The 25,533-nt window shown below is 44.4% G+C and overlaps 1 protein-coding gene across 1 annotated transcript; it reads right to left on the bottom strand.

Annotated features, from left to right (window-relative positions):
* Positions 1-1,820: 1,820 nt before the first annotated feature.
* On the bottom strand, positions 1,821-11,699 carry LOC306793221 (brain-enriched guanylate kinase-associated protein; the record flags this gene model as incomplete). Its single annotated transcript, XM_079290733.1, has 6 exons — positions 1,821-3,233; positions 6,918-6,998; positions 7,374-7,481; positions 8,538-8,604; positions 9,803-9,964; positions 11,602-11,699. 6 exons carry the CDS (start codon positions 11,697-11,699, stop codon positions 1,821-1,823), a joined length of 1,929 nt encoding a protein of 642 aa, XP_079146859.1.
* Between the last annotated feature and the right edge of the window lie 13,834 nt (positions 11,700-25,533).

The raw sequence follows: 25,533 nt of genomic DNA on the forward strand, positions 1-25,533 counted from the left end.
CGCACTAATAGATGTATGACTAACTGTTTTGGCTCGACACCTCATTGCAATGTATCGATCTAAAAAGAGTTTAAAGGAATACTTCACCCACAAAATAACCGTTTGTATGTCAATTACACACCCGTCTAAATTCTGCTTTTCTCGCATGAATCCACGGTGAACAAAGAAACACATGCATCTTCGCAAAAACCTCACTATTTTAAACACTTGGGACTCGTCCGGACTCACACGGACGAGTAGAGTGCCCGTGCAAGCGTGAGGCTGTTGATGCAGAAGTGTTTTCAACAGTAAGGTTCTGGCGAAGGTGCATGTTTGGGAAGTAGTGAGTATACGACTGGATAGATGAGACTTTCGGGAGGATTGTACTGCATGTTTTTTCATTCTCCATTCACCTTGGAGACATGCGAGAATTCAAGGTAACACGGGGTGATTAATGGACATACAGTTATTTTGTGGGTCAAGTATTCCTTTAATCAGCAAACCAATCACAGCACAGTTTCAGCAATACTGTCTGAAACTTCACAAACTGAAGGGATCATTTTTAGATATATATTGTGAGGTATTCTATTTATTTTGTCCACACTCTGTATATTTAGTGCCATCATGACACTTGTACCATGCAGCAGAAGAGCAATTGCTTCTGTATGTTGAGTATTACGTGTTATTTAATGCGTTTGATATGACAATAACTCACACCATAACAAACATTTCCTTGTAGTAATGTAGTAAACAAATAAACCTCTTTCTGTTTTTAGCTTGCTGATCTTGACAACAATCCGCCTCTACAAACCTAATTTTACATTCACAACAGTGATAGAGCAGGGCTGGGTAGTGACTCAGCAGGCAGGCACCACATGGCTGCAGCAATGTGAGTTTGAATAACAAAGGGTCTCCCTCTTGGTTCAATCACTCAACTTGGATCAGCAGCCATGTAACTATCTTGAAACAACAACCGATCACATGTATATGTGCAAATCCCCCCCAAAGCAACATTTCAACATTAAAAGGAAGGCGTGGGAGCGCATATGTATAACTTGTGCTTTATTAGGCGAACAAAACAACCAAAATATATATAAACATGCATCGTCGTCAAAGAAACAGGTTTACAGTGGCTTGATGGGGTGTGGGCATCCGAATCTGAGGTAGAATGGGGGGCCAGGAAAACCTCTCCAGGGGATATATAAGAGCAAAGATAAAATAATACTGACCGCAAAGACAGATCTCAAAATGTTCCATCAATAACAACACAACACACCCACCGATACCGTCAAATTCAATCAACAGAAGAAAAACTAAACGTATGTTTCTCATTTAAGGGATTCATTGATTTTGTTGTCCTCATATGTTCAACATCAACACTTAAAGCCTCACAAGGCCAGCACTGATTCAGTCCATTCAAAATAAGGACTGAATCGATGTGCATCAATTAAATTACCTCTCTGAGTTTTCGAATTTAGGATTGGCAGTTTTTAAATCTATATACAAGTTCCAGGTTTATCAAGAGGATTTGCATTTCGTTGGATTGATTTGGATGTATATCTTGCTAACAGCTACATACAAAATATATCACTCAATTTTTAGTTATAAGTATATATTTATACATGTGTAATTTAAATACATACACATTCTTACAAATTGTACGTGCTGCTTGAGCTTCTCACCATCCAACTCTTTTAACGTCACTCACAGTACTTGCTCAGGACAATTGTAGTGTAAACTGTTGCCATCCATTGGCAATACGATCAAAGCTTTTTAAATACTCAGCAATAGTTACATGTTCAACAGAAGGTGGAGCCGGACGTAGCAGGGGCCTTGCGTCTTCAGTTCAGAAGTGTCCCATAGAGCTGGGCCTTGGTCAGACTGTCCTTCCTGGAAAGTCCCAAAGCGCCAAATGTTTGGTTGTACGGAGGAAGGGGGGGTGGGGGCGGTGGTGGCGACTGGCTCTCCTGTGCAGGCAGGCTGTGCATCTCCACTTGGTAGTGCTGCAGTTCTGCGGCCATCTCCAGGGACCTCTGGTTCAGAGACTCGGTAGAGCTGTTGGGGCTGGGGTCTACATAATCCGTGCTCTGGCCGCCAGCTGCCACGTTGCCCTCCCTGTCTTTGGAGCTCCCTGAGTGGTAGAGGCTGTGCTCCGACCCCTGGCTGTCCTCGGCTCGGTACAGGTGGGCTGGGCTATGAGCCTGCCGCAGCCCTGGGCTGCAGTCGGGGCTTGGGCTGGTGGCTACCCACGCCGGGTCCGCCACACCCCCTCCGTGATGGTAACAGTCAGCCCCCTCCTGGAAGCTGCTGTAGAGCGGGCCGAGTCGGATCTTGGAAGGCCGGACGGAGAAGTGCTGCTCTGAGAAGCTGTAAGGGGAGGCCCGGCCCGGGCTGCGGTAGGTGTGGGCACTCAAGTCCTCCACGCTCAGTTGTCTCCATCGACCAATCAGCTCCTCCTCCTCGGGGGCAAATGTGCTGCCTCGACGGCTGTCTCCGTAGGCGACGCTCGGGGATGAAGAGGGAGGGAGCGGCTCATACGGCTCGCTGAAACAGGAGGACATGGTGCGGCTGTAGACAGGCGAGCTGCCGTTCTGGTGGTGGCTCAGCTCCGTCTGCTGGAAGGGATGTGCGTTGGCAAAGCCTCTTGGACTGTCCCTCTCCCAGGATGAGTCACTCTTTCTCTCATAGTCCCCTGCATCTCTCCACTCCATGTAGAGGGAATGGTGGTGCGGGGAGGAAGCTGCACTGCTGGGCGGACCGTTGCCTTTGTCTTCGGACCCCCCTCCACTGAAACTGGAGTAGGAGCTGGAGCCTGCACCCAGTGTGGCAGGGAACTTAGCAAAGTGCTCCTGGGAGAAGCCAACCCTCAAGCCCACAGAGCCCTCCTCTGGGTTGCTGTCGGTAGAGATTTGGGGCCCGTATAGAAGCTTCCTCTGACCGTGGAGATCCATGCTGGGCCTCCGCTCACGGTGCCGGTCATCGGGGCAGTACAGCGCCGTGTCGCTGCTATACAGGTCAGATTTGTAGGCTGCGCGGAGCCCCAGCCGCTCTCCTGGTCCCAAGCTCTCCAAGACAAAAGCATGGTCCTGGGTTTGGGGGCTGGGGGAGCGGGAGGCCTGGCAGCTGCTGCAGGCCTCGTCTGGCTTCTCCAGCACTTTGCCGATGAGAGAGGCCGGGACGGAGTCGGAGTAAGTGTGGCAGAGAGGAGGCTCCTCCATGTGCATGGTCAGTCGCTCCTGAAAATCAGCCGGCAGCTACAAGTGTCAGAGAAAAGAGGAGGGAAGGAAAATACATGTGACATAAGTGTTGCTGTACCAACATATGGAGATGCACTGTCATACTTTCTCTACTGATGATTGTTTGTGGGGGGTTTTGCAGACAGCAACATTTCCAGGCTTTGAAATTCTCTTCAGTGTAAATGGTTTCTTGGACACTTTGAAGACTTGAAAAGACTCCTTGGACATTTACTATAATCAGACGGTCGACCAGGCTGTTACATATAAAGGTGCGTCAGACTGTGTGACAATTGTGTACGTTTGTTGTATGTCACACTGAGCGACAGGTCTAATGAAAGCTCGCTCCCAATCTGTGTCAGATTGTGCTATGAATGCATGGCGAATTGTAAGCACTGCAATGTAAATAGGAAATAGTGAGAATGCATCGCTGCAAGCTTTTCGTCTTTGCCGGAGTCCCACAAACCTTTTCATTACTCACTTGCTGGATCTTATTTTCTTATTTTACTGGGGAAATATCAAATTCACATATGCGAGTGGTGCAACAGACATCCCTCTTTCTATTTCATTCTAGTTGATAGATTTATTTTTAAAGTCTCAAATTTATGTCTAAGATGAACAGACAACGAAATATTTGAATACTGATATTCCTATTTACTTTTGGCTTGCTCGTATTTCAACGGTATGTCTATGTCTTGTGCCTGGTTTCTTTATTGTTCCCTTTGTTCTGTGTTTGTTTCTTGCATTGATTAATAAAAGCTGGAGCAAAAAAAGTGTTTTTCAGTTTCGCCCCCATCATTGGGAGTGTTTTTTTCTTCCAAAATGTATTAAAAATGGTGCTTAAAAATGTGTATTGTCCTTCATTTTGTGTTGAATTCTGATTGGTTGGTTTGAAGATGTTGGTTGTAGCAACAGTCAGATTGTGAGAATATGGTTCCTAAATTTCCGACAATGTCAGCAATTTGCAGAAGGTTGTCTTTGGTCAGTGGACGAGAGTCCATGTGGTCTAAGACCACCTTTTAGGATTAATCCAAATATCACATTGTAAAGGGGCCAGAGCTCTATTGCATGAATACTCATTGCATGTAGTAAGATATCTAACTCATACTCCAGTTTACTTTCTTAACTAAACATATTGCAGTTTCTCGTCCCTGTGCAGTGCAGTGTGCGTGTCAGTATGCCACATAGTACAGTGGTGGGAGTATGCCACCACCACATACACCTCTGCATTTACCTGATTTGTCAGGAATAAATATGTTTGTGTCTTTTTTTGTCTTGTCATTTTCAAGAGACAAGAGCCGTAAGAAAGAGAAGTGAGAACGAAGGTGAACTGAGTCTCTAGAAGTTGTTCTATTCTGAGCATTTCTCAATGAAAAAAATAAAAAGCCTCCATCTACTATATGTGCCTCTCCATAGCAACAAGCATGAAGCAAACTGCAGCACATCAGCAACAGGAATCTAGTCAGTTGTTCCTAATAAGCAATGCGAGGCGAGCTAATGTTAACTTTGTAGACAGAGGAAAGACGAACACGAAAAGACATTTGTATCAAAACAGTTTTACTACAACTTGAACCAAACTAAAAGCCCGACCACACATTTTTCACTTGGGCTTGTTTTGAACAGGATCACAATTAGCTTCTATGTGGCATTTCATAAATCCGAGCCTAATCGTTTCACACCCTCGCTGTGGTTGTTTTGCAGCAAAAAAAACAAACGGCTGGAGCACTTCAGTAGGCGCCGAAGAGCCACTGCACGCCTCAAACTGCTGCAGCACAATTCATCAACATGCTTCCGATTAGCTCCCACCCACAGGAGACAGGTGGACATACAGAGCGTGCATGTACCGCCTCTGACCTCAGCCATATCAGCCATACGCAACCAAATGCAGTTTGCCATATGGGCAAAAAAACGTGCGGAGGAATTCTTTAACCGCATGGAAACTTGGAAACTTTAAAAGCCACCCCTGTCACATAGGCACAAGGACGGGGCTGATGCAGCGGAAAGTGGCACCAAGCTGGCCCGGCGTTAAAACACTCATCGATATCCACACGCATCTTTTCACAAGCAGCAGCGGGGGTATAAGCATGATGAGGCTGCGCTGCAGTTTTAGCTCCTTGAACAGTTAACTGTCCCTCGCATGTGTGCACAAATTGCCTTGGAGTAGTTTCAGTTGTGCTTCAGACTTAATCATTGTCATAAAATGACATGATTACTAAACCCAGTGCAGTATAATTACACTCCGGCTTAGCTGCATGTTGAGTGACAGGAGGAGAATGACCTGAGAGGACGCCTGTTTCACTGATCGGTGCAAACACACGATTTGTGCTGCTGTTGCTTTTCATATCAAAGCCTGTCAGTAATATGGGTTCATTTTAATGAGAATGAAAGGAGAGGTAGAACAGTGAAGAAATACGTTGTTGCAAGTAAAAGTCATGCATTTCAAAAGCATCTAAATATACTTAAGTTACAAAAAGTAAAAGTGCTCATTACTGCAAAATGGACCGTTTCAGAGTTATATATGTTATATAATTGTATTTGAATTATTGATGCATTCATGTCTAAGCATCACTGTCATGTTGCAGCTGGTAAAGGTGGGTTGCTTAATCTATAATAATTCATAGTTAAAATGTTAATAATATTTCGTATTAATAATTTGCCAAATAAATGTAGTAGAGTAAAATATATGTTTCCCTTAGACATGTAGTGGACAAAGTCACATAAATAGAAGCAAAGTACCTCAAAATTGTATGTAAGTACAGTACTTGAGTAAATGTACTCATTTCATCGTACTCATTGTAAAAAAAAAAATCTGCAACTTCTACATTTTTTATCGTTTGATATAATAAATAGACAAATGTATAAGAGGTAAAAAGGTAAAGTGACTGTTGGATTTGTCTCTGCAATATATTGAAATGGAAATGTAATGATAATTATTAGTATGATAATATTTCGATCAATTTGCATGTTATATCGTTTTAACAACTTCAACAGTTTAAGTGAAAAGAAATAAACAAAACCATTTTCACACTTGAATGGTAAACATAATATCACAATACTATGATTTTTCATTCAGCCATGACCAAAATAAATCATGGCTTTCACGGCATAATTACCGGTACTGTTTCTAAAGTAAATGATTATGTGTCTAGATTCTCCAGTATCATGTTCAGCTGTGTTAAATTAGCTTCAAACCTCAGTTGAAGGTTTTTTAGCCAAAGACCAGCTTTACTTCTCTGATCTCTGGCCTTCCTGCAGTGACAGGCAGCACTCATCGCTCCACCATGTCTTGTCTCTTATCTCCTCTGCCTCACAAAAGGGCGAGATGACCTTCCGCTATAGTCAAGACAGCACTTTTTTTTTTGTCCATCTTTATGTCATGAGCTGAAAATTCGTCTCAGTGCTGCTCAAGAAACCCCTCACTCACATCTCCTCCTTCCTTCACAAATCACAGCTGTTTCTCGAAAAATCTTTTCCTTTTACCTGGCTACCGTATTATTAAAAAATTCAGTGCAAATTGAATTGTGCAAATTTCAGGGCAGAAATTGAACTCTAATTGCTTGTGAGTTTCATTGACTGAACCTTCTAGGGATTAGACGTGACTAAGATCTTGATAACATTGATGAAACATGTGAAAACATATATTTAGAAGACAAAAAAAACAAGATACAATCCTGAATGACGCGTAACAGTCAGTGTAGATCTCACCTCGGAGAGCTGCGCCCTGTAAAGAGACTTGTTGCAATGGAGAAGCTGAGCAGCCAGGTTACAGTCCTTCCTGTACATGTCCTACGGAGACACAATCAGAAGACGAGAAATAACATTCAAGGATGAATATGCACGAGTGTTGGCGAGTATTTTCATCATAGCAACTGATTATTCTACCCCCGAACCTTTCTTTGCCTCGAAAACTGAAAGTCTGACTGTCGATAGCTGCAAATATCACATTCTCTTTGCTTTTATGCAGAATTATGAAGGTTCATAGAAGCAAAAGCGTCTCTCGATGCTCGTGTGTGATCAGTTTTGCCGTTTAGCATGACAAAAAAAAAAGGTTGTGAAAGTATCTTGTTTTGCCGTTTTTTGTTCAAGGCAGGTAAACAAGATGGCGCTATCAATATGCTTTATTTTATTCGACTAAAGATGAAAAAACCACGAGGCTCTTACGTTGTCTTCTTGTAGCTTCTCGATGGTGAGCTTTGCCTCCATCAGGTGGTTGTTGAGGACGATGATCTCTCTGCTCAGCGCTCGCTTCTCATCGTCGTGGTGCTGAGACTGATGACGAGAGAGTATATAAGCGGCAGCAAGATATACTGTGTAGCTGATTTTCGGGGTTACTAGGGTAACCAAGAAAGCATGACGTCGGTAAACTGGCCGACGAAGACAGAGTCCAGGTTTGTGTGAAGTCTTCATTCATTGCATGCTAATTCTCCACCAGTGTTTGAGGTAAGTGTGACATGAGAGCTGCAATAACAAAGAGTGGCCTTGTCTGCAAAGGTTTTGTCTCTCTTCAGGCCTTTTCTCTCTTGAACCGTGTAGCTGTGCGAATACAAGCGCACACAAAGCACATCACTGTGTTTATCTGCCTTGTAATTACATCCTCTAGTTGTGCAGAGCCATGGGGTCAGATGGGTTTGTGGCACCTGTGGAGTAAACAAGTTTCACAATTACAGAGAGACTTACTCAGCACCTCTCTCACCCTTGAGAATGGAATACGTGCGATGAATGAATAGCAGCTGATGAGGACGCTTCAAGAGAATGAAAAAAGCTGTTGGCGTTTCCTTAAAAAAAAAAAAAAAAAAGACCATTTGTCTTGTCGTAGAAAGCCGGGTGACCCTCAGCTCCTCACTGACGTGGTATCTACCCGCTGTAGCGTTGTAATCACGCCAAGGGCAGCGATGAATATTATCTTGTGCTGTAACAAACCTCGTCGCCGAGCGTTTTCAGCTGTCCAACAGCAAAGACGCCTGATTGTCATACGGTGTTCTCAGGCGGGCTCGTTAATTGTATCTTTCCACCGGCAAAAGCAGCGTCTGACAAGTGAAGTCAGGTGCGATGCACTGAGGAACAATGGCTTTGCTATCACTCTGCCGTTGGGAGGACAGACAATCGTAATAGGCCATAATTAACTCCAGCGGTACCAACAGCACGGCATATTCATATTCAAAGTGGCTCCAAATGTTCTACTACACCATGTCTGAACCCCATGACTTGCAGAGGGACTTCTATTTCTTCTACAGGTACTTTAGCATTAGCGTGGGAATTCATGTGACTGGATGCATCACACACACACACACACACACACACACACACGGAGGCTTACACACTTACATTCCTTTGGATCTTTTCCTCCAGATCCTGGTTGATCCTCTGCAGTGCCGAGTAGCTGCTTTGTATTCTAAACGACACAATAAACGACATAGCTCACTTGCAGACAATAGTTTGTACATATCAGCCGGAGACTCCAAATCGGCATCCTCAGCAGTACACAAGTCAGAGCTAAATTGCATGCCACGGTTTCAGTTTACTTGGAAGTAAACTCACTGACCTCCCTCTGCTGATGTGATGATTAAATGAATGTTTTATTCTGTTATATGTGACCCAGAAGGCAGGGGCATACTGTTTAAGGCAAGATAATGAGGTGAATTACTCACTCCTTATGCCCAGTGGATCTCAACCTGGGGTGGGAGGCTTTTACGGTGTACCGCAAGGTGCAATTCTTGGTCCATAATTATTTAGATTTTTTACAAGTGCTATTGTTGTTGTTTTTGCTGTGCCTATTTCCAAGCAGAAGACATGGCCTTAAATGCATTTTGGCTCTGCTCCAATTATTTTTTTATTTTTTTATTGGTTTATTTGAACGGGACAGTGCACATTAATAAAAACAGATTCAACAATTCAAGCATTGTCAAGATTACAATCTGCTTTTGACATTTTTCAGAAACGGCTCCTGGACATGTGCCAAATGCTGGTAAGACATTTGTTTCATTCACAAAAACCAAGAAACAATACTTACTCTTACTTGTACGCATAAACTAACAGTAAATAGTACTTGACTATAGGGTCAAAGGTACTTTGTTAATACAATATTCTACTGTATCTGACTGTTTGTTTGCATCGCTTCATGGTATATAACTAGTGAAAAACAAAGGATGTATGCTTTAATGTCTCATCTCACTGGATCAATGTAACCTTTTAACTGTGGGCATTTTTGGATAGGATTGTTTTGGATCCTGTTTGTATTCACATGTGTGACTGGGCTATCTTTGTTGTCATGTTCCCTGTCTATCCATGGTTTCCCTCTGTGCCTACTAAGATTCCTCTTACTATTGCGATTTCATGAGTTTTACTAATTATGAATAAAAAAATCTTTTCACAACGCAAATCTTAAAACCAGAACCAGGACTGAGAAGGGCAGATTGTCAGAGCCTGCAGCAGTGAAATGAGAGGTTTTCTAAAGGGACTCTGGTATCGCCAAAATCAACACGAAATTAAAGTTCCTCATTTTTAGGCCCTTGTGCATGCGCATGTTGTATGTGTTGGGGATCTGCACATTTCTTCTACCACCATGTTGTCCAGTATGTACGCGCCTATACCTGCGCAGTTTGTCAGTAAACTTGTCCAGCTCCTCCTGTGCTCGACGCAGCTCCGTCTCCAGGTACTGCCGCGTGGAGTCGAACTCGCTCTGCAGCAGCTCCAGCTTGTGTGTCGTGTAGGAAAGCCTCTTCCGTAAGTCCTCCTTCTGCTCCTGCAGTGAGCTGCACAGACACACACACACACACACACACACGGCAGATGATTGTGCTCAGGGCATATGTTGCAGGAAACAAGCTTGTAACTTGGGTATATGCTTATCTAAATGGACTTATAAGGGTCGATGTATCTTTTTAATGCACCCCTGAGCGGCCATGCAGCGGTGATGAGAACATCATGAGAGGGTGATAAAAGCAGACAAGTTGTGTGAGAAAGTGCTTTGTGTGAGGAAAAACATGACTAAAACACAGATCTCTAATTAAGAATCCAGGCAGGGGTAAGAAAGGACACAGAGCATTTTTTTTTTATGTCTTTTGGGCATCAGATCTTTTTCTCAGCATTAAAGATCATCACAGAAACCCAATCATCACTGAGAAAAAACAAAGAGAGGGTGTAATCTGTGATGAAATATGAGCCAATGAACTGGAATATATCACACAAATAGACTGTGAAGGCTCAGATTTACAGAGCAGCGATAACCCCCCCATTACCTGGACTTCATCTCATAAAAGGGCAAGTGTGAGTGCGAAAAGAGGAAACGTCTGCTGCCGTGATGGATATGAGTGTGCACGGCTGGGCTTAATGGACCCTGTATTGACGGACAGATGGAGGGAGGAGGGTAATGACTCTATCTGCAGCCGGATAACAGATAGCAGAGAGTGGCTGGAGATGTGGGGCGCTCTTTTCACTTCCTCTCTTTGTCTCTCTTTTAACGAGATCATGGATACACGAGGTGGGAGCTGAGGAAGATTGAGCAAATATCAGGGACAGGTTCTTTTCAATGTTTTCAGGCCACTAAGTAGAGGTACCATCCAGTTTCCATCTTATTGATATGCATGATAAGATCTACAGTTGATAAGACTAAATATCTCAGCCATTTCGTTGTAATTTTGGCTTGTTTAATTCTAGTCACATTTTTTTGTCTTATAAACCATTTGCCTTTCAGCATCAATGACACAGGTTTTGAAGGCACCCCCTTCCTCCCTAAGATGCTTCATGAGGAACCAACTTGTGTTTCTTTCTTTCTTACTTTCTGTCCTTTAAAGTTAATATATCGAAATATTTGTACAAATAAAGCTCCTCTTACCACTACAAATAAAATACTAGGCTACATGATGAATAAAAGACGTGAATTAGAATTGATAATTTCACACGCAATCTGGAACGTTGTATATTTTTCAGGTGGTTGCCACGGTTTACGCTGAAAGCTGCAGCATCTACAACGAGGTCGGTGAGTAAAACAATACCTGCCTACAAAGGGATTCAATGAGTGTCTCAACTGTCTGGAGGGCATTTCAGTGCAGCCCCCCATCTCCTGCTTGTCTTTGATTGGCAGGCATTAGCAGGGGAATACAGGTGTTTGTTGTTTGATAGAGGATGAGTTTACGTGTAGTAGCTCCGGGGATGAAAAATCCCCCATTGGTGACCTCCTCTGTGAACGGGAGCTGAGTCAGACATAATGAGTGCTTTCATTCCGGTGAGATGAGATGACGAGGCAGGGTGACTCCTGGGCTTGGAGAGGTGGGATGAGGCCGCTTTCGCATCACCGGGCGACGATAAGACACCTCGTGGGCGGATGATCGGACAAACAGATAAAAACGAGCACTGATGGAAAGGTGGCGTCTGAGAGTTACTCTCTTACCTCTTTTTCGGATGTTTGCCGCCATTTCGGGGGACTTTTAAGGCAGTTTTGCCAATGTATATCTTTTTCATGGTTTGTCTGTGTTCCTTCCCTCTCATGTGTTTATAGGGGTTGACCACAGGGAGCCGTCATATGTGTTAGTTTCCCAAAGGAGACCCGCTAAGTGTGGCCTGCAGAGTTACTGAGTGCTCTACCTGCGTTGATCCTGCCAAACAAAGTAAACACACAGATTTGCAAATATTAGTAGATCAACGAGGGATCCTGTTTGAAGGACAAAGTTGATGTATATTTTGCAGTGATAGTCGTTTAATGGCAAAATTACCCACAGTTTTGTCCTTGACAGGAATGCGCAAATAGCCTTAAACTGTACTAAATTCAGAGTAACAGCTCTTAATCTTGAAAGGTAAAAATCTGCAGGGTGTTGTAGCTGTTGGGCTGATTTTAGTGTTTTTTTACGTGTCACACTATGTTGTGAAAATGAAAGTATCTCAGACATCAGTGGTAAATGTCAAGCTTTGGTCTCAGTCCCTGAGACATAAAGAGCAACGGCTTCTTTCTGTTTTGCAACAAAGTTCAACAATCAAATGAGGAGAACTCTGCAGAGGGAGACGCAGGATGTATGTGTGCCACAGTTTGCGCAATTCATGTTGGTTAAAATGAAATATTACAACTTATTTGTAGTTTTTTCCCTCATATCCATGTTTTCAACTCCATGTGGCCCATTTGAGGGAGATGGTTTGTATTAACCTCTTCTACTCCTCTTCAAGGGGAGATAGCAGCTCAACTAAATACGCCCCATAAAAGTGGTGAACATCATCTGAAAGCTGGGAAGATTAATTTGAGATGCAGCACTATGTGTCAAGTCTTTCTAGTTCATCTGAAATCAACATTGTCTTTTGTTTAAGCGCCAATTCAAATGTTTAAAGTTTCGAGTGTCGAAGGGCTGAGAGCATTACGATGGAAGTATAAGATGGCCATTCTTATGTCCCGTAAGTTGCTGCAGCAACTTTTTGGGATGATACTATTTGTTACACAGATTTGATAGAAGTTAACGGTTCAGGAAAAAAAAAATCTGTCAACATTATTGATTACATTTGAACAATGTTCTGGCAACAAACAGAAACAACCCCCATACCTGTCATCACATATCCATTTAAATGTTTCTTATTTTAAACCAGAGCACAGAGACAGAAATCTCTCATGCAAATGACCAAAACTGCTGGACACAGCCCTGCTTCATATCACTAGTGCTTGATGAAAGGCCTTTGTGACAAGCAGACTTATATCAGTAAAAACAAACACCCCTCTCTTCTCTTTTCGCAGACTTCATCTCTTATACATCCAAACAAAAAGGGACATGAACTGACACATCCACCCTGTCTTGAATGAAAAGAGTTTGACAAGGCCTATGCACCGAAGCTTCTTTTCCAAATATTTCTACAGTCCCCGCAATCCCGTGTGTCTCCATGGCGTCCACAGCACAGGTGCGGCTGTCAGCCTGCAGACAAATAGGTGCGGATTATTAGATGAGACGGCGCGTCAAAGCTCGATCAAAGCTGCTCTGATCCGAGCGCTGTGCCGTCCACGTGACTGCAGTGGGGGTACAGACGAGGAAAGCCTCACGTTTGGGATGTTGCATCCGTGGATACTGTACATACGCATGAGCAAAAGCCTGATGACATACAGTCGAGAAACATGTTGATCCACTGACACCCAGTTGTTGGTAGGTGATTTATGCTGCTGGCTGAGGAGGCAGCCAGGGAGCCGTGTACTCCTCCAGATGGTGAAAGCTCAACGCCGCCACTGGAGCCTTCATTCCAGCTGCTCCCCTCTGAGTCATAGCATACCGGCTCTGGATATGGGTGTGTGTGTGTGTGTGTGTGTGTGTGTGTGTGTGTGTGTGTGTGTGTGTGTGTGTGTGTGTGTAAGATGTGGTGGGTGTGAGCTTGTTTTTGTGCATGCATGAGGCTGTCGGTTTGTGTTCATGTAAGCGCATATACCTGCAGTAAGCATGCGTCTATACGTCTCCAATTGTGCATCTGTATGTGTTTTCGTGTAGGTGTGTGTTTGTGTGCTGCGGCATCAGCTGAGCCAAATCCAATCCCCTATTTCAAGGAGTGAAATAAACCAACACTCGCTGTCATGAAAGCCAAAACAAATGACAGCTGTTGACGACATATCTCAGGCCACGTCAGGTGTCCGCTGTCAAACCACCAGCACGCAACAACTCTCCCTCCCTCGCTCATTCACTCGCTCTGGCTTTTTCTTCCTTTAGCCCGATCCTCACACTGCAGCAAAACCATAGATGGGGCTCGTTCAGATGGCGCTGCCTGCCACCCACTCGTGCCATGCTGACATTTGAGAGGAACTCAGAGCATTGAAAAGAAGAGGAAGGGGAGGCTGTAGAGGAGGAGGAGGAGGACATTAAAGTTGAGGAATGGGGAAGAGGGAGAAGCAGGAAGCCTTTTTTGGGGGGGGGGGCAGCTAGCGTAGTCGCAATTTAGTCAAAGACAGGAAAGAGAGAGAAGCCATCACTAATTTAGAGAGGAAAAGCAAACAGAGTGGGTATGAAGTCTCCGCTGGAAATCATAATTTGTCTTTCTCCTTCCTCTCCTTTCCTCCGCCAGTTCTGTTTCTTCCTTCCTGCCTTGCTGATCGCATCCACCTTGCAGATAGAATCTCAGGAAAAGCCCTGATAAGAGGCCCAGACCTCAGCATTAGAGTGGGGGGAACCCGTGCGGCTGACTCATCCAGTAGCAGCAGAGGAAGAAGGCAAAGAAGACGCTCTTTCTGCCCCGTCTCCCTTCAGAATAACAACATGTACAGTATGACTCAACCACCTAATAAAATAAAGAAAATCAACTCTCAACTTAGGGCACTAAGAGTATATGTTCTGCTCTTTGGGAATGTGTGGGTTTATGTCTCTGCTGTTTCTCTGTCCAGCATTGATTAACTCGGGAGCAGAAAACTAAGTAGTTACACACCAACTACCAACATCATTAGCAGCAGCAGGGGATAATGACCTGCTGAACAGATTTCATGTGCCGCTGATGGCACCCGGCAAAGGGGAGTGTGTAATCACAACCACCATCCCGAGGGGATTTTAGGATGAGCGGAAGAGGTGATGGAGGCCAGCTGAGCTCCAAATGCAAATACAAAAATATACACAGCTCTGTAGCTCTTCTGAAACCCCCAAAAAGTCAACACAGAGAACCCATTGAGTCCAACACCAGAGCAAGTAGTAGTTTAGACTGAAAATGGCTCTGCATTAAAAAAATCGAAATGGGTTTTGCAACAGGTACCAAAAAGGAATAAGATCGTAAATTAGGTGTTTTCGGGACGGAATAACTTTTCCGTTATAGTTTCGGAATAGTTTTAGGAACATAGTTCTAAGAGCCCCCATTATTTAGGAACGATCATTTATCAAAGCAGCACCAGCAACCACCATTTTCAAAAACCTGTTAGCCGTGGAAACAACAGACAAAGCAAAGCACAAACAACTGCTGGTAAAAAATGGAAGGAAACTAACAGTGAAGTCCTAGTGAACTCGTTCATGAGAGCACACCCAATGAGCCAAAGAACGAGTGAGAGCTGCTGCTCGGCGAGCTAACCCAGTAGCACGAACGCTAACCCACTGAGACAAAGACTTATTGTGATGGCTGTTTTGATTCTCTTATATGATTGTGGCATGTATGTGTGTGCGAGCCGGTCGGCTTATGTGGCAAATGCAATCAGAAAAAAAGCCTTTGGAGGTATGAAGGTTTGGTCCGAAAACGCAAATGTGTCAGTTTTAGTACACAGGAATGAGTTTGTTTTGAAGGAATAGTTAAAAAAAGAAATTTAAGTCAAAATAAACACAAGTTGGAGTAGAGTAGAGGCAAGAAAACCCCCAAGCTATAAGGGCACTAACACACACAAGCACATGCTGTTCTACAAAAAACAGCGTCTGCCTCGATACAAGAAAATCATGTTACAGTGCCAGTAAATCCTACTGAGAGCTGTCCTAGCGAAGCCACTGAGACCTGGTCTTCTTCCGTTCCACACACTCACTTTGAGACTCAAGTTTCCTCGTGATTATTGTGTGTTCCAAACCACTGAGTCTGAATTGCTTCAGCATTTCAATTTTTTCCATCATGTAAATGGTAAAGAAATCACAATTCTATCCACTCCGTTTCATTCATTTCTTTGGCTTCCAAATTTGTGGTTGAACAGTCATTTCTGTAATGAAAGACGTTACTAAGATGTAATGCGGCATACACACAAATAAGGCCAGCGTTTGCCATCTTTTTCAGCCCCAACAAAGAGGAGATGGGACGAAGAAGCACAAGCAGCTTTTCAAAAGGCTTCAGCTCATTAAAAATAGAACAGACACAAACACACACATGTGCACACGCACGCACACTTACAAGACACACCGCCCACGATCACAACATATTGTTTACGAGTGGCGCTCGAATGGACAGGTAGTGATTAGACACAACAAAGGAACCACCTCTGCGAATCTGCTAGCCTGCAGTGTACCGCTCTGTGTTCTGTGTTGCCATGTATGTCAGTCTGAATGTGTGTGTGTGTGTGTGTGTGTGTGTGTGTGTGTGCGTACATGAGCATTTGCCTCTTATACATCACAACTGTATAGCGGGCGGCTCAGATGTACTTACACGTCCATCCATAACTCTTAAAAGGCGGCCTAAAAAGCTTCAACTCGGGGATGCATGAATGGAGCTGTTACAACAACAAAAAGGGAGACTATACTGGGAGAATAGAGAAAGCAATAAAGTGCTAACAGCTTTCCAGCACGACGGCAATAATTAAGTGGCATATAAAGAAAGACATGAAATCTGTGACCTCGAGTTTGGGATCATTACAGGCAAAAACAAGCAACAGAAAAGGAAACGATGTGTGAACGCTTTATATTTGCAGACACGAGCAGCTTTTCATCGCTCTCTCTGCAGGAAAGCATAATTCTGTCAATGACAAACTATTCCTTCAATCAAGTGACATGAACGAACATTTTTTGTTCGTAGTGTTTGTCTGGATTAAACAAACACGATATAATGTGATAGACTGATTTTGCTATCTGGAATTCATAAGCAACAACACAAAATACACAGCATGACTTTTTGACTCTTCACTTGTGCCACTATTACATTCGTGCATTTTTTTAGCTGAGTGCATTTCGCATCATTGTCTGCTGCTGCAACAATTGCTCATTAACTGAGTGTCACGTTCTCTGAATTCGGGAAGGAGTGGACTTAACACATACTGTAGATTACGATGTAAATGTTCAATTCAAGTCCAAGACTTGGCAAAGCTATAGGGCAGCTGCTATATGCAGTGAAGCCATTTAACATGGCCGACTGCTTCACCGTCACGAGGAATAAATCGGACCTGTACGATCTGACCGCTGGTGCTGAAGAGGGCAAAGGGGAGGAAGAATAATAGGGTCAAGATGATAAGAGACACTTAATAACCCCAGATGAGCTGTCAGTGCTCCGCCACAGAAGGAGAGAGAGACCATAGACACAGAGTGGGAGAGAGAGGCGGACGGTTCAGACCACAGAGGATCGAGGAGAGCATTAGTCTGTTAGACCAGCAATGTCCACTTAAGCAGATGAAAACTCACCTCTCTTCAGACCAGCCTCTCTCCCACACCACTTTTACACAAATGTCTGCTATGGCTCCTCTGTGTCATCACTTCATCTGTAATAAAAGTGAATCAATGGATGCCGAATTCATCATGGGATGATATAGTTGCTAAAGTGTTTAAGCTTTCTGGTATTGATATTAATCAACAATTGGTTTACGGAGTTAAGCATCAGCAGTCAAGACTTCAACTGGCAGCCAGATAGCTTAAGCCAGATAGCTTAGCATAATGACTGAAAACGGTAGGTAGCAGCGAGCCTGGCTCAGTTTAAAGGTAACAAATGTGCCTGCCAGCATGTCTAAAGCTCACTAATTAACATGGATATCGTTTGTTTGATTTTTTACCGTTTTATTTCCCGGGGACTTCCTCGGGTCTCAGCTCATTGTCTGGACAACAAAAGTCAAGGGAGTCAGCGCAACGTGTTGTTTTTACATTTAGTTTTTCACATGGATTAAACAAAGCGGATATAACGTGTACATTATGAGGGTGAGGCTAGATTTCTTTCTTCGCAGACACAGCCAGCATTTTCTACATTTCCAATCGTTATGCTAAGCTAACCGTCTCCTGGCCGGTATTGATGGTCTAAACTTACTCTCAGCAAGGATAGGCAACATGTCAAAAAATTCCAAACAATTTATGAGAATGGAAAAACTTGAATAAGTGCATGGGGAGACAACAAATGCAGATGCTTCCATACAAGGCAGAAGGTCACTGAATGGTTCAATGAAAAATGATGTGAATCCTGTGCTTTGGCTTCCGTCGCCAAATCTCAAATCAACTGAAATGAATGTGACATGATCTAAAGCTCCAGAATAGCTGCTTAATTGATCTTGACGTGAGGTTGTCAAATTCAGTGAATGCTTGTTTCGCCCCATCCAAATCTGATCTCAATGACTGGTGATATTCAACAATTTGCACTTTTATAAACATTTACTGGCAAAGCCATTTGACACTGCGCTTAGTCGTAGATGTTGCTGATATACTCTACAAACACTTTTTGCTCTTCCTCTCCGTATAATGAGTCGTTTAAATGATAAACTGACTTTATCATTCTCAATGTACAGCTACGTTACCTGAATCTTTTCATTCGGGTTCTTAAATCCCTAATACCATGTCAAACTTTTGTTCTCTTGCCACTGAAGGATGTAATTTCATCATCACTCTTTCCGTAAGCTGCATTCAATTGTGGGCTGTCAGTCAGGGAGAGGAGCTGTCATTTTTCTTTTCCCCCAAGTAGTGTCTATCTCATTTCTAAAATAAAACACTTCAGCAGAAGATTGTTTTGTGACATTTGCTTGAATATACTGACAACATTTTTAAAAACTCTTAACAGCTTAAAATCTGTTCATCCAACCAGGGTCTCCTCGGCTCTGCTCTGGAGCTCCCTGCTGTGCTGTATCTCCATGTAAAATGTACATCTTCCACCACAGGAGGGACAGAAATTAAGAAGGAGAGAGAGAGAGAGAGAGAGAGAGAGAGAGAGAGAGAGAGAGAGCAAGAGAGGGATAGGACATTTCAGGACATTTCATCACTTAGAGAGGAAGGTGTCTTGGAGATGAGATGAATGGGTGGAGGTGGAGGTGGAGGTAGGTTTGGGTGGGATGTAGATGTAGTGTCAGACTCTCAAGTAGATCGAGCAACCTGTTAAAACTCATCACAGCGTCTTCAGAGGCCGCAGGTGACCTTGTTTCCTAATCAGCAGAGCGCGAGGAGAAAAGACACAGGACTCTTATCGCAGCAGAGCTGCTTAAATTCAATTAAAGCTGTGACACAATGGTGAGGACAACTGATGCCTGATATTGGAGAAACACCCTGTCAGATTAATTACCCCCTCATCGGCTGGGTAAACGGCTTTTAAACTGTAATCTGCCTGAAATAGTAATAACACCATCGGTAATCGAACACAAAAGGGAAAGCTCGGGATCTATTTCCATCTGTGCCGGATTAATAATGGTTCATTTGTAATAGTATCAATTACAACGCGTCTACTGTAGGACGGTGAGGTGAAAAGGAGAGAGACGGAGAGGAGGGAGACAAAGCAAAAAGAAGCAGATCCTTTCCGGCACGTCGTCATGTTTGCTTTGCTGCCTTAATTCCCCCTGTAATGCAACTTTAATCAGAAAATTGGGTGAGCACTTGTAATTTTGTAATGAGCTAATTAAAATCTGTTTATGCCGGCATGTGAAGGCATTAGTTCAGTTATTACCTCGGCCTTGGTGAACATTTGAGACTGTCTTCAAAACATAAAAAAAACATTGATCAGAGCTACAATTGCTCAGTTGTTCATGGTGGTAAAGCCGCGCTGCCATGCAGAGTAATTAATCAGTGGCTATAGGTGCATTCCGACAGGTGACTGACTGAAATCATGCAGAAGCAAATGTACAACAGTCAAGGATGGACATTTCTACAACCATTACACATTCAAGACTCATTTTAAACAACACTCTTGATTGATTCCTGAGAGAAAAAAGCTTTTACAGTAACGCCACATACGGTGCAGTGAATTTTCAAGCCAAGAGATTCTCTGCATACAACCACCAGCCTTGTTCTGCAAAAAAACAACACCCCGTTATCTTTGACAAACTATCAGAAAAGCAGATAATGCCAAACAGCACTGCATCAATACACAGAGAGCACGAACTGACAGTGTGAGTGCAGCCACATCACATACAGATGAGCACGTATACACACACACATACACACACACACACACACATTCAAACACACTCACACAGACACAACCAAGCCAGCATTGTAATCCAAATCAAAGATGCGAACAGTGAAGCAGTACCTTCCGCTCACGCAGAGCTTCATCCTGGAGACCGAGAGATAAAAATCCTGCCGCCTGAGCCTCGCCGGGGAAACGGAGAAAACCCCCCCTCCCCTCTCTCTATGCTATCTGGATTGGTTTACCCAGCTCTCCCTTCAGAGAAACCCCACCACATGCACACCAGCCCACCACCACTGCCGCCACCACCACACCAGTCCAACAGCAGCAGCAGCAGCAGCAGCAGCAGCTGAGCCAGGGAGGGGGGGGGGCAGAGGGAGTGAGGGAGAGAGAGAGACTGTGCGAGAGTGGAAAGACAGAGAAGAAGAGTGGGAGGGAAGGAGCTTAAAGGAAGACAACAGGGGGAACGCGGGGGCGTGATGGTGTAGCGCTGAAAGATATGTGCAGAGAGAGAAAGAGAAAGAGATGGAGAGCCTGAAGCTCACCTGATAGCGTCTATGTTGATCATCTCTTCGTCAGGCACCTAAAGGAAATGACAGCATGTTAGTGGAGGGGACCCATGAAACTGGCCATGGAGCTGCCAAGTAGAGCATCGCGACCAGAACCAAATCATACATATTCAGGAGGCACGCTCTCCATTTCCCCCTCTGTTTTTGTTTATTTCGTCCCCTCTCTCTCGCTCTCTCTCGCTCTCTCTCTCTCTCTCATCTTTCCTGCCCCCTCATTTGCTCCTCTCCCTCCACTCCATCTCTGCTCGTGAGGAAGCCCTCATCAGGCTGTCTACATCTGCGCTTACTTGAGGTGAGAAGAGAACAATCATATCGCAAGAGTGTGAGAGGAGAGCGTGAGAAAGAGTGATGGGGTAGGAAGAAAGGAGAGGAGGGGAGGGAGTGCGGCGGGAGAGCGGAAACCTCCATCGCAGCCAGACTGCAGATACATGGCAAGCCCCCCCACGAGGGATACTGGCAGCAACTCAATGTCCTCGTCTAGGTGCTGAATCGGAGAAAGCGAGAGCAGAGACAGAGCGAGAGCGAGAGCGAGAGAAGAGGAGGAGGTGTGGAGAGAGATGCAGAATGGAGGGAGAGAAATGGGGAAGGTGAGGGGGAACAGGTGGTGCAATCTGTTGAATCTTACATCTCAATTCCCAGGCTGTTAGGGAGAATACGTTTTGTATAAGTCTGCTGCTGGCCCTTTTCCTGAAGGCGATGAATTATGCATCATTCCCAAGGATTGTCATCTTCATTCAGATGTGGCGTCCACGCTGCCGTGTTATCACGGTTCATGATTTGGGGAAGTCTGGGAAATAGGTTTACCTCAGTGAGGGGAGGGAGTCGTGCATATCCAGTAGTGTCGTCAATGAAGCAACCGTTGGAAGGACATTGTTTGATCTCCAGGGTTAGTGGGAAACATAACTGAGTCAGAGTACCAACAGAAACACGCTTTTAAGCCGGGGGGACGCTTAACAAATCGAGTTTGCATCTTCAGCGAGAGCACAGCTGAAGGCCGTGTGCCTGTGAAGAATGTTACGTTATTGCGCTCGCACGTGCACAAGGACTCGTGTGAGGGGATGAAACTTTGCAACGACACACACACACACACACATACTACACCGAGATGAACACTAACAGGCTCACATGCCTGCCTCTCTCAGCACCCACGCCACCCACCTTTTTTTCAAGCAGTTGCTAAGGTGACGGCAAAGGCTGAATTTTAATCAGACAATAAATTAAGGCAATGTGATCTTCTCCTTTATTGTTGAATGGCAGCGTTGGTGCTACTTTCGAAGATCTGTTAAGTATGTTTAGGGTTCAGAGAGAAATACTTACAGACTGACAAATTAAAACTCTTCGTGACTTGCCGAGATCGTCCAGGGGTTGCGAAGGACAGTGATGTTTGAGCTTAATAATGAAATTGTATGCTTTTTAGTCACTGAAATAATACATGTTGAAATAAGAGCAGGATAGCCGGATGGATCATCATCTACCACTGAAGTGAATGTCATGCTGAGACTAGAAATACACTCACTTTTGATGCAGTCATTGCTCATTGAGCCTCCAGGGATGTCTTCCTGTGACACACACATACACAGCGTTGCGGTAAATATGGGGAAACCACCGGTTGCTATTCCTGAAGACAAACAGTTGTTGAAACAGGTTCTTTGCATCCACAGCCATTTTAGCAAGGTTGTGTCTCCAGCTGAGAAAATGAAGGATGTCACACAACAAATGCTGGTGAGGGGCCTGAGTCAGTAAATGACTGCATTGTTCAGTTTGGATTATGTGGAGGAGCTGCTGATTGGTAGAATGCTGATAAGCCGTTACAACTTGACCCCCTGAACAATATTTCTCATTTGCAATTGTCACTTCAAATGTATTTTAAATGAATAGGCTACTATGTCCAGCAGTATTCATTATTACAATTTAATACATTTATTCACAAATGTTAGTAGTGAGCGCAAGAAAGGATTTCAGACAAAGGTTTGCACAAAAAGAGCCCGTCTTCCCTTTGGACAAATTTGATGGAGTAGCGTTGGTGAGAACCTGGATCAAAGCAGAACATCGTGTCTCTTGTTCTTGGATGCCAGGATGAAGAATAAGGCCGTACGTCTGTGTGTTGGGTTAGAGAGGGAACGAGAGAGAGAGAGAGAGGTGAGTGTGCTGTGTGCATTCTGTTGCAGGGTGTAGTTGTTGTGTGACTGGCCTTATTGTTAACGTTAGCCTTGGTGATGTGTGTAGGCTACAGCCTAGCTAACAGCCTTGGCTTGCATCCATGAAATCTGGGTTTTGAGCCTGTGTTAGACCTCAGCATAGCACACTAGGTAGGGGGGGGGGGCCCCGATTGCCACCAGGTATTACTCATACTCCTCATGATGTTACGCCAAAGTCGTTGTTTTTTCTCTTCGAAAATAACTCGAGACTTTTCCTAAACGCCGCAATTGCTGATTTTTTTTGGCCGTTTAGCGGCAGTGCAAACAAGCAACAAGCTGTGATCATAACACTGACATATTATCACCCTTTGATGAAGCCATTAGCAAACAGTTGCCTGTTTACACATCCAGCAGATACGGAGCAACAAAAGCATTCATTTGGAGTGTTTTTTCCAGCCACCTGACAAATACAAGTCCAATATTCTCTCTCCTAGCTCTGTTTTAGTGAACATGCTTCACGAGCAGGTAGTGTACAGTGGGTTTCTGAGAGTGTTTTCACTAAAAACAGCTCCCTGCTGCGACTGAGATCAGAGAGGGTAAACTCAAACAGTAAATATTCTTTTCTTTTCTTACAGTGTGTACATGTGGGGGTAAGGGCTTGAATGTGTTTACCGTATTTGTTTCGTGCATTCGTTTGTCTTGCGAGACGTGAACATGAACAGATTGTGAAAACAAATTGACAATAAAGGCTGAGTTTCTTTCATATGTTCTTCGATGAACATATCTTCCTTTTAAAACGTTTTGAAATATTCTATGTTATTGTGTGGATCTTTCCTGTATGCTTTTGTTAAAATCTTGAATTAAACAAAACCCCATAGACCGGATTAGACAAAGCACTTGTAACATTATGACTTTCCCATTTCTTCCTGTACCTCTTTACGCTCTGAATAATGAAACAGAAAAGCCCTAGAAAAATCACTCAAATCCTCCAAACACTTGATTTATTCAGGCATCCCTTCACACTCTGTGAGAAACAATTTCGGCTCCAATCATAACATACCGGTATGTTCCGAGGCCTGGCTTTGATTAAAGTCTGGGATGACTTTCTTCACTCACCATGTTGATGCCCTTGGGCAGAGAGGCAGATCTGTAGGGGTACGTGGGGAAGTCGGGATGAAACTCCGGAAAGGGACTCGTCATCTTAAACCTTTCACAGAACTGTGGAGGAGGTGGAATCACGTTGTTCTCGCCTATCTCCAGCTGGATCTCGGCTTTTACCTCCAGGTCCACTGTGTCAATGTTCGTCTCCAGATAGGTTTTCTCTGCCGGGTCAAGGGGAGTCTGCTTCCGCTCGAGTGAAGAGTCCTGCTGTTGGGCCATTGAGCAGGGTGGCCTGGGGGACCACCGTGTCGCCGCTTGAATCTCGTCTTCGGGCTCAGGTGGACTGGTGGCGGTGAAGCCGGAGGGAGAGACTTGTTTCCCAAATGCCTGCAGGCTGTTTGGAGCAATCACGTTGGATGTCACCTCATCCAAGAACTGTGAAAACTTCACTTTGGCTACGATCGTTTCCTCCGGCAGACATTGTAATTTTACACTGCCCCTCCCCTGACATAGCCCACCCCTCGCTGGCGATGCGCGGATGTTGTTGTGGTTGCTGCCTCTGACCTGCCCCGCCTGTGGATGAGCTCTGCCATGAGGCCCTCTGAAGAGACATCCAGCAAGCTTCCTCCACCTTCTCTCCTCTCTCAGTCGAGTTTGAAACGCTTCCTGGCTTTGCCTCTTGATAGAGCGGTGCAGGAGGTAGGTGACCCCTGAGCTCAAGCTGTACAGGCTGCCAGTGCCCTGCTGCATCCTGGGCTGCTGCTGGGGGCACTGGGGCAGCGTGGCTGGCTGGGGGAGGACTGGTGATATAAGGGGCCTATCACCTCCTCCAGCCAGACCTGGAGGAGATCGCTGAGAGATCCGGAGGGCGCCCAAGATTTTAGCGATGGCTGGCCCGGCTTTGCTCTGCCTCTCTGGGAGAGGATGCAGGCTGTGCTGCTTGTCCCGTCCATCGTCATGAGTCCTGACTGCATGGATGTGTTCTTTCTCTAATTGTTGCAGCTGGCAGATGATCCATGGTCCAGTAGACAGACCCAAATTTAAAGAGTTCTACCCCAGTCTCATTATTGTGCAAGCCTGACCTAGAAGAGATCCAATACATTTCACTCTAGGCTGAACAGATGGCTTCCTTTGGTGCCAGAATCACCCCCTGCTATGTCAGGCGAGGACATCCTTGACTTGAAATTGAATGCAGACAATTATGGAGACATGTTATTAGGTCAGTCTAACGAACTTAAGTTTTTTTGTTTATTTTACCCACAAACAGCATATTATCCTCTTATCTTCATTCTGAGGCCAAAGTCAAAGACAGAGAATTTCACAGCTCCTCTGCAGTTACTCTGCAGAAGCTTCAGGTTTGGATATAATGAGAGGGAGTTTTAACACAATCCCAGCAAGCGTCTTTGCTAGTCGGGCAGAGCTTACTCCGAGGGTGCTGTTCTTAATTAGCCCGTCTATTGAGAGCAGAGCAGCAAAGCTTTTGCAGCTTTTTTCCAGGTCAGTGGTCGTAGAAAAGCATTGATCCAACAGAGCACACGACAGCTGACACACAGACACACGGACTAATGGACAGGCTCGTTGAGTAATGGAATACGATAATCTTATCAATACCTCTCGTTAACAGAGCAGTGGTGCTCATGCAAGCATTAAAAGACATGGTGTATGTCTGAAATGGAAAATAATTCTTCTGTAAAATAATAGCTACAGCTCTGACACCCTGTCTCCAGTCCTTATGCTAAGCTAACGGTTTACATGTTCGATACTAGCAAATAATCATTCTTGGTGTTGATCCTCTCGATCTAACGCTCAATG

Source organism: Melanostigma gelatinosum, assembly GCF_949748355.1.
Source record: "Melanostigma gelatinosum genome assembly, chromosome: 19".
Lineage (NCBI taxonomy): Eukaryota > Metazoa > Chordata > Actinopteri > Perciformes > Zoarcidae > Melanostigma > Melanostigma gelatinosum.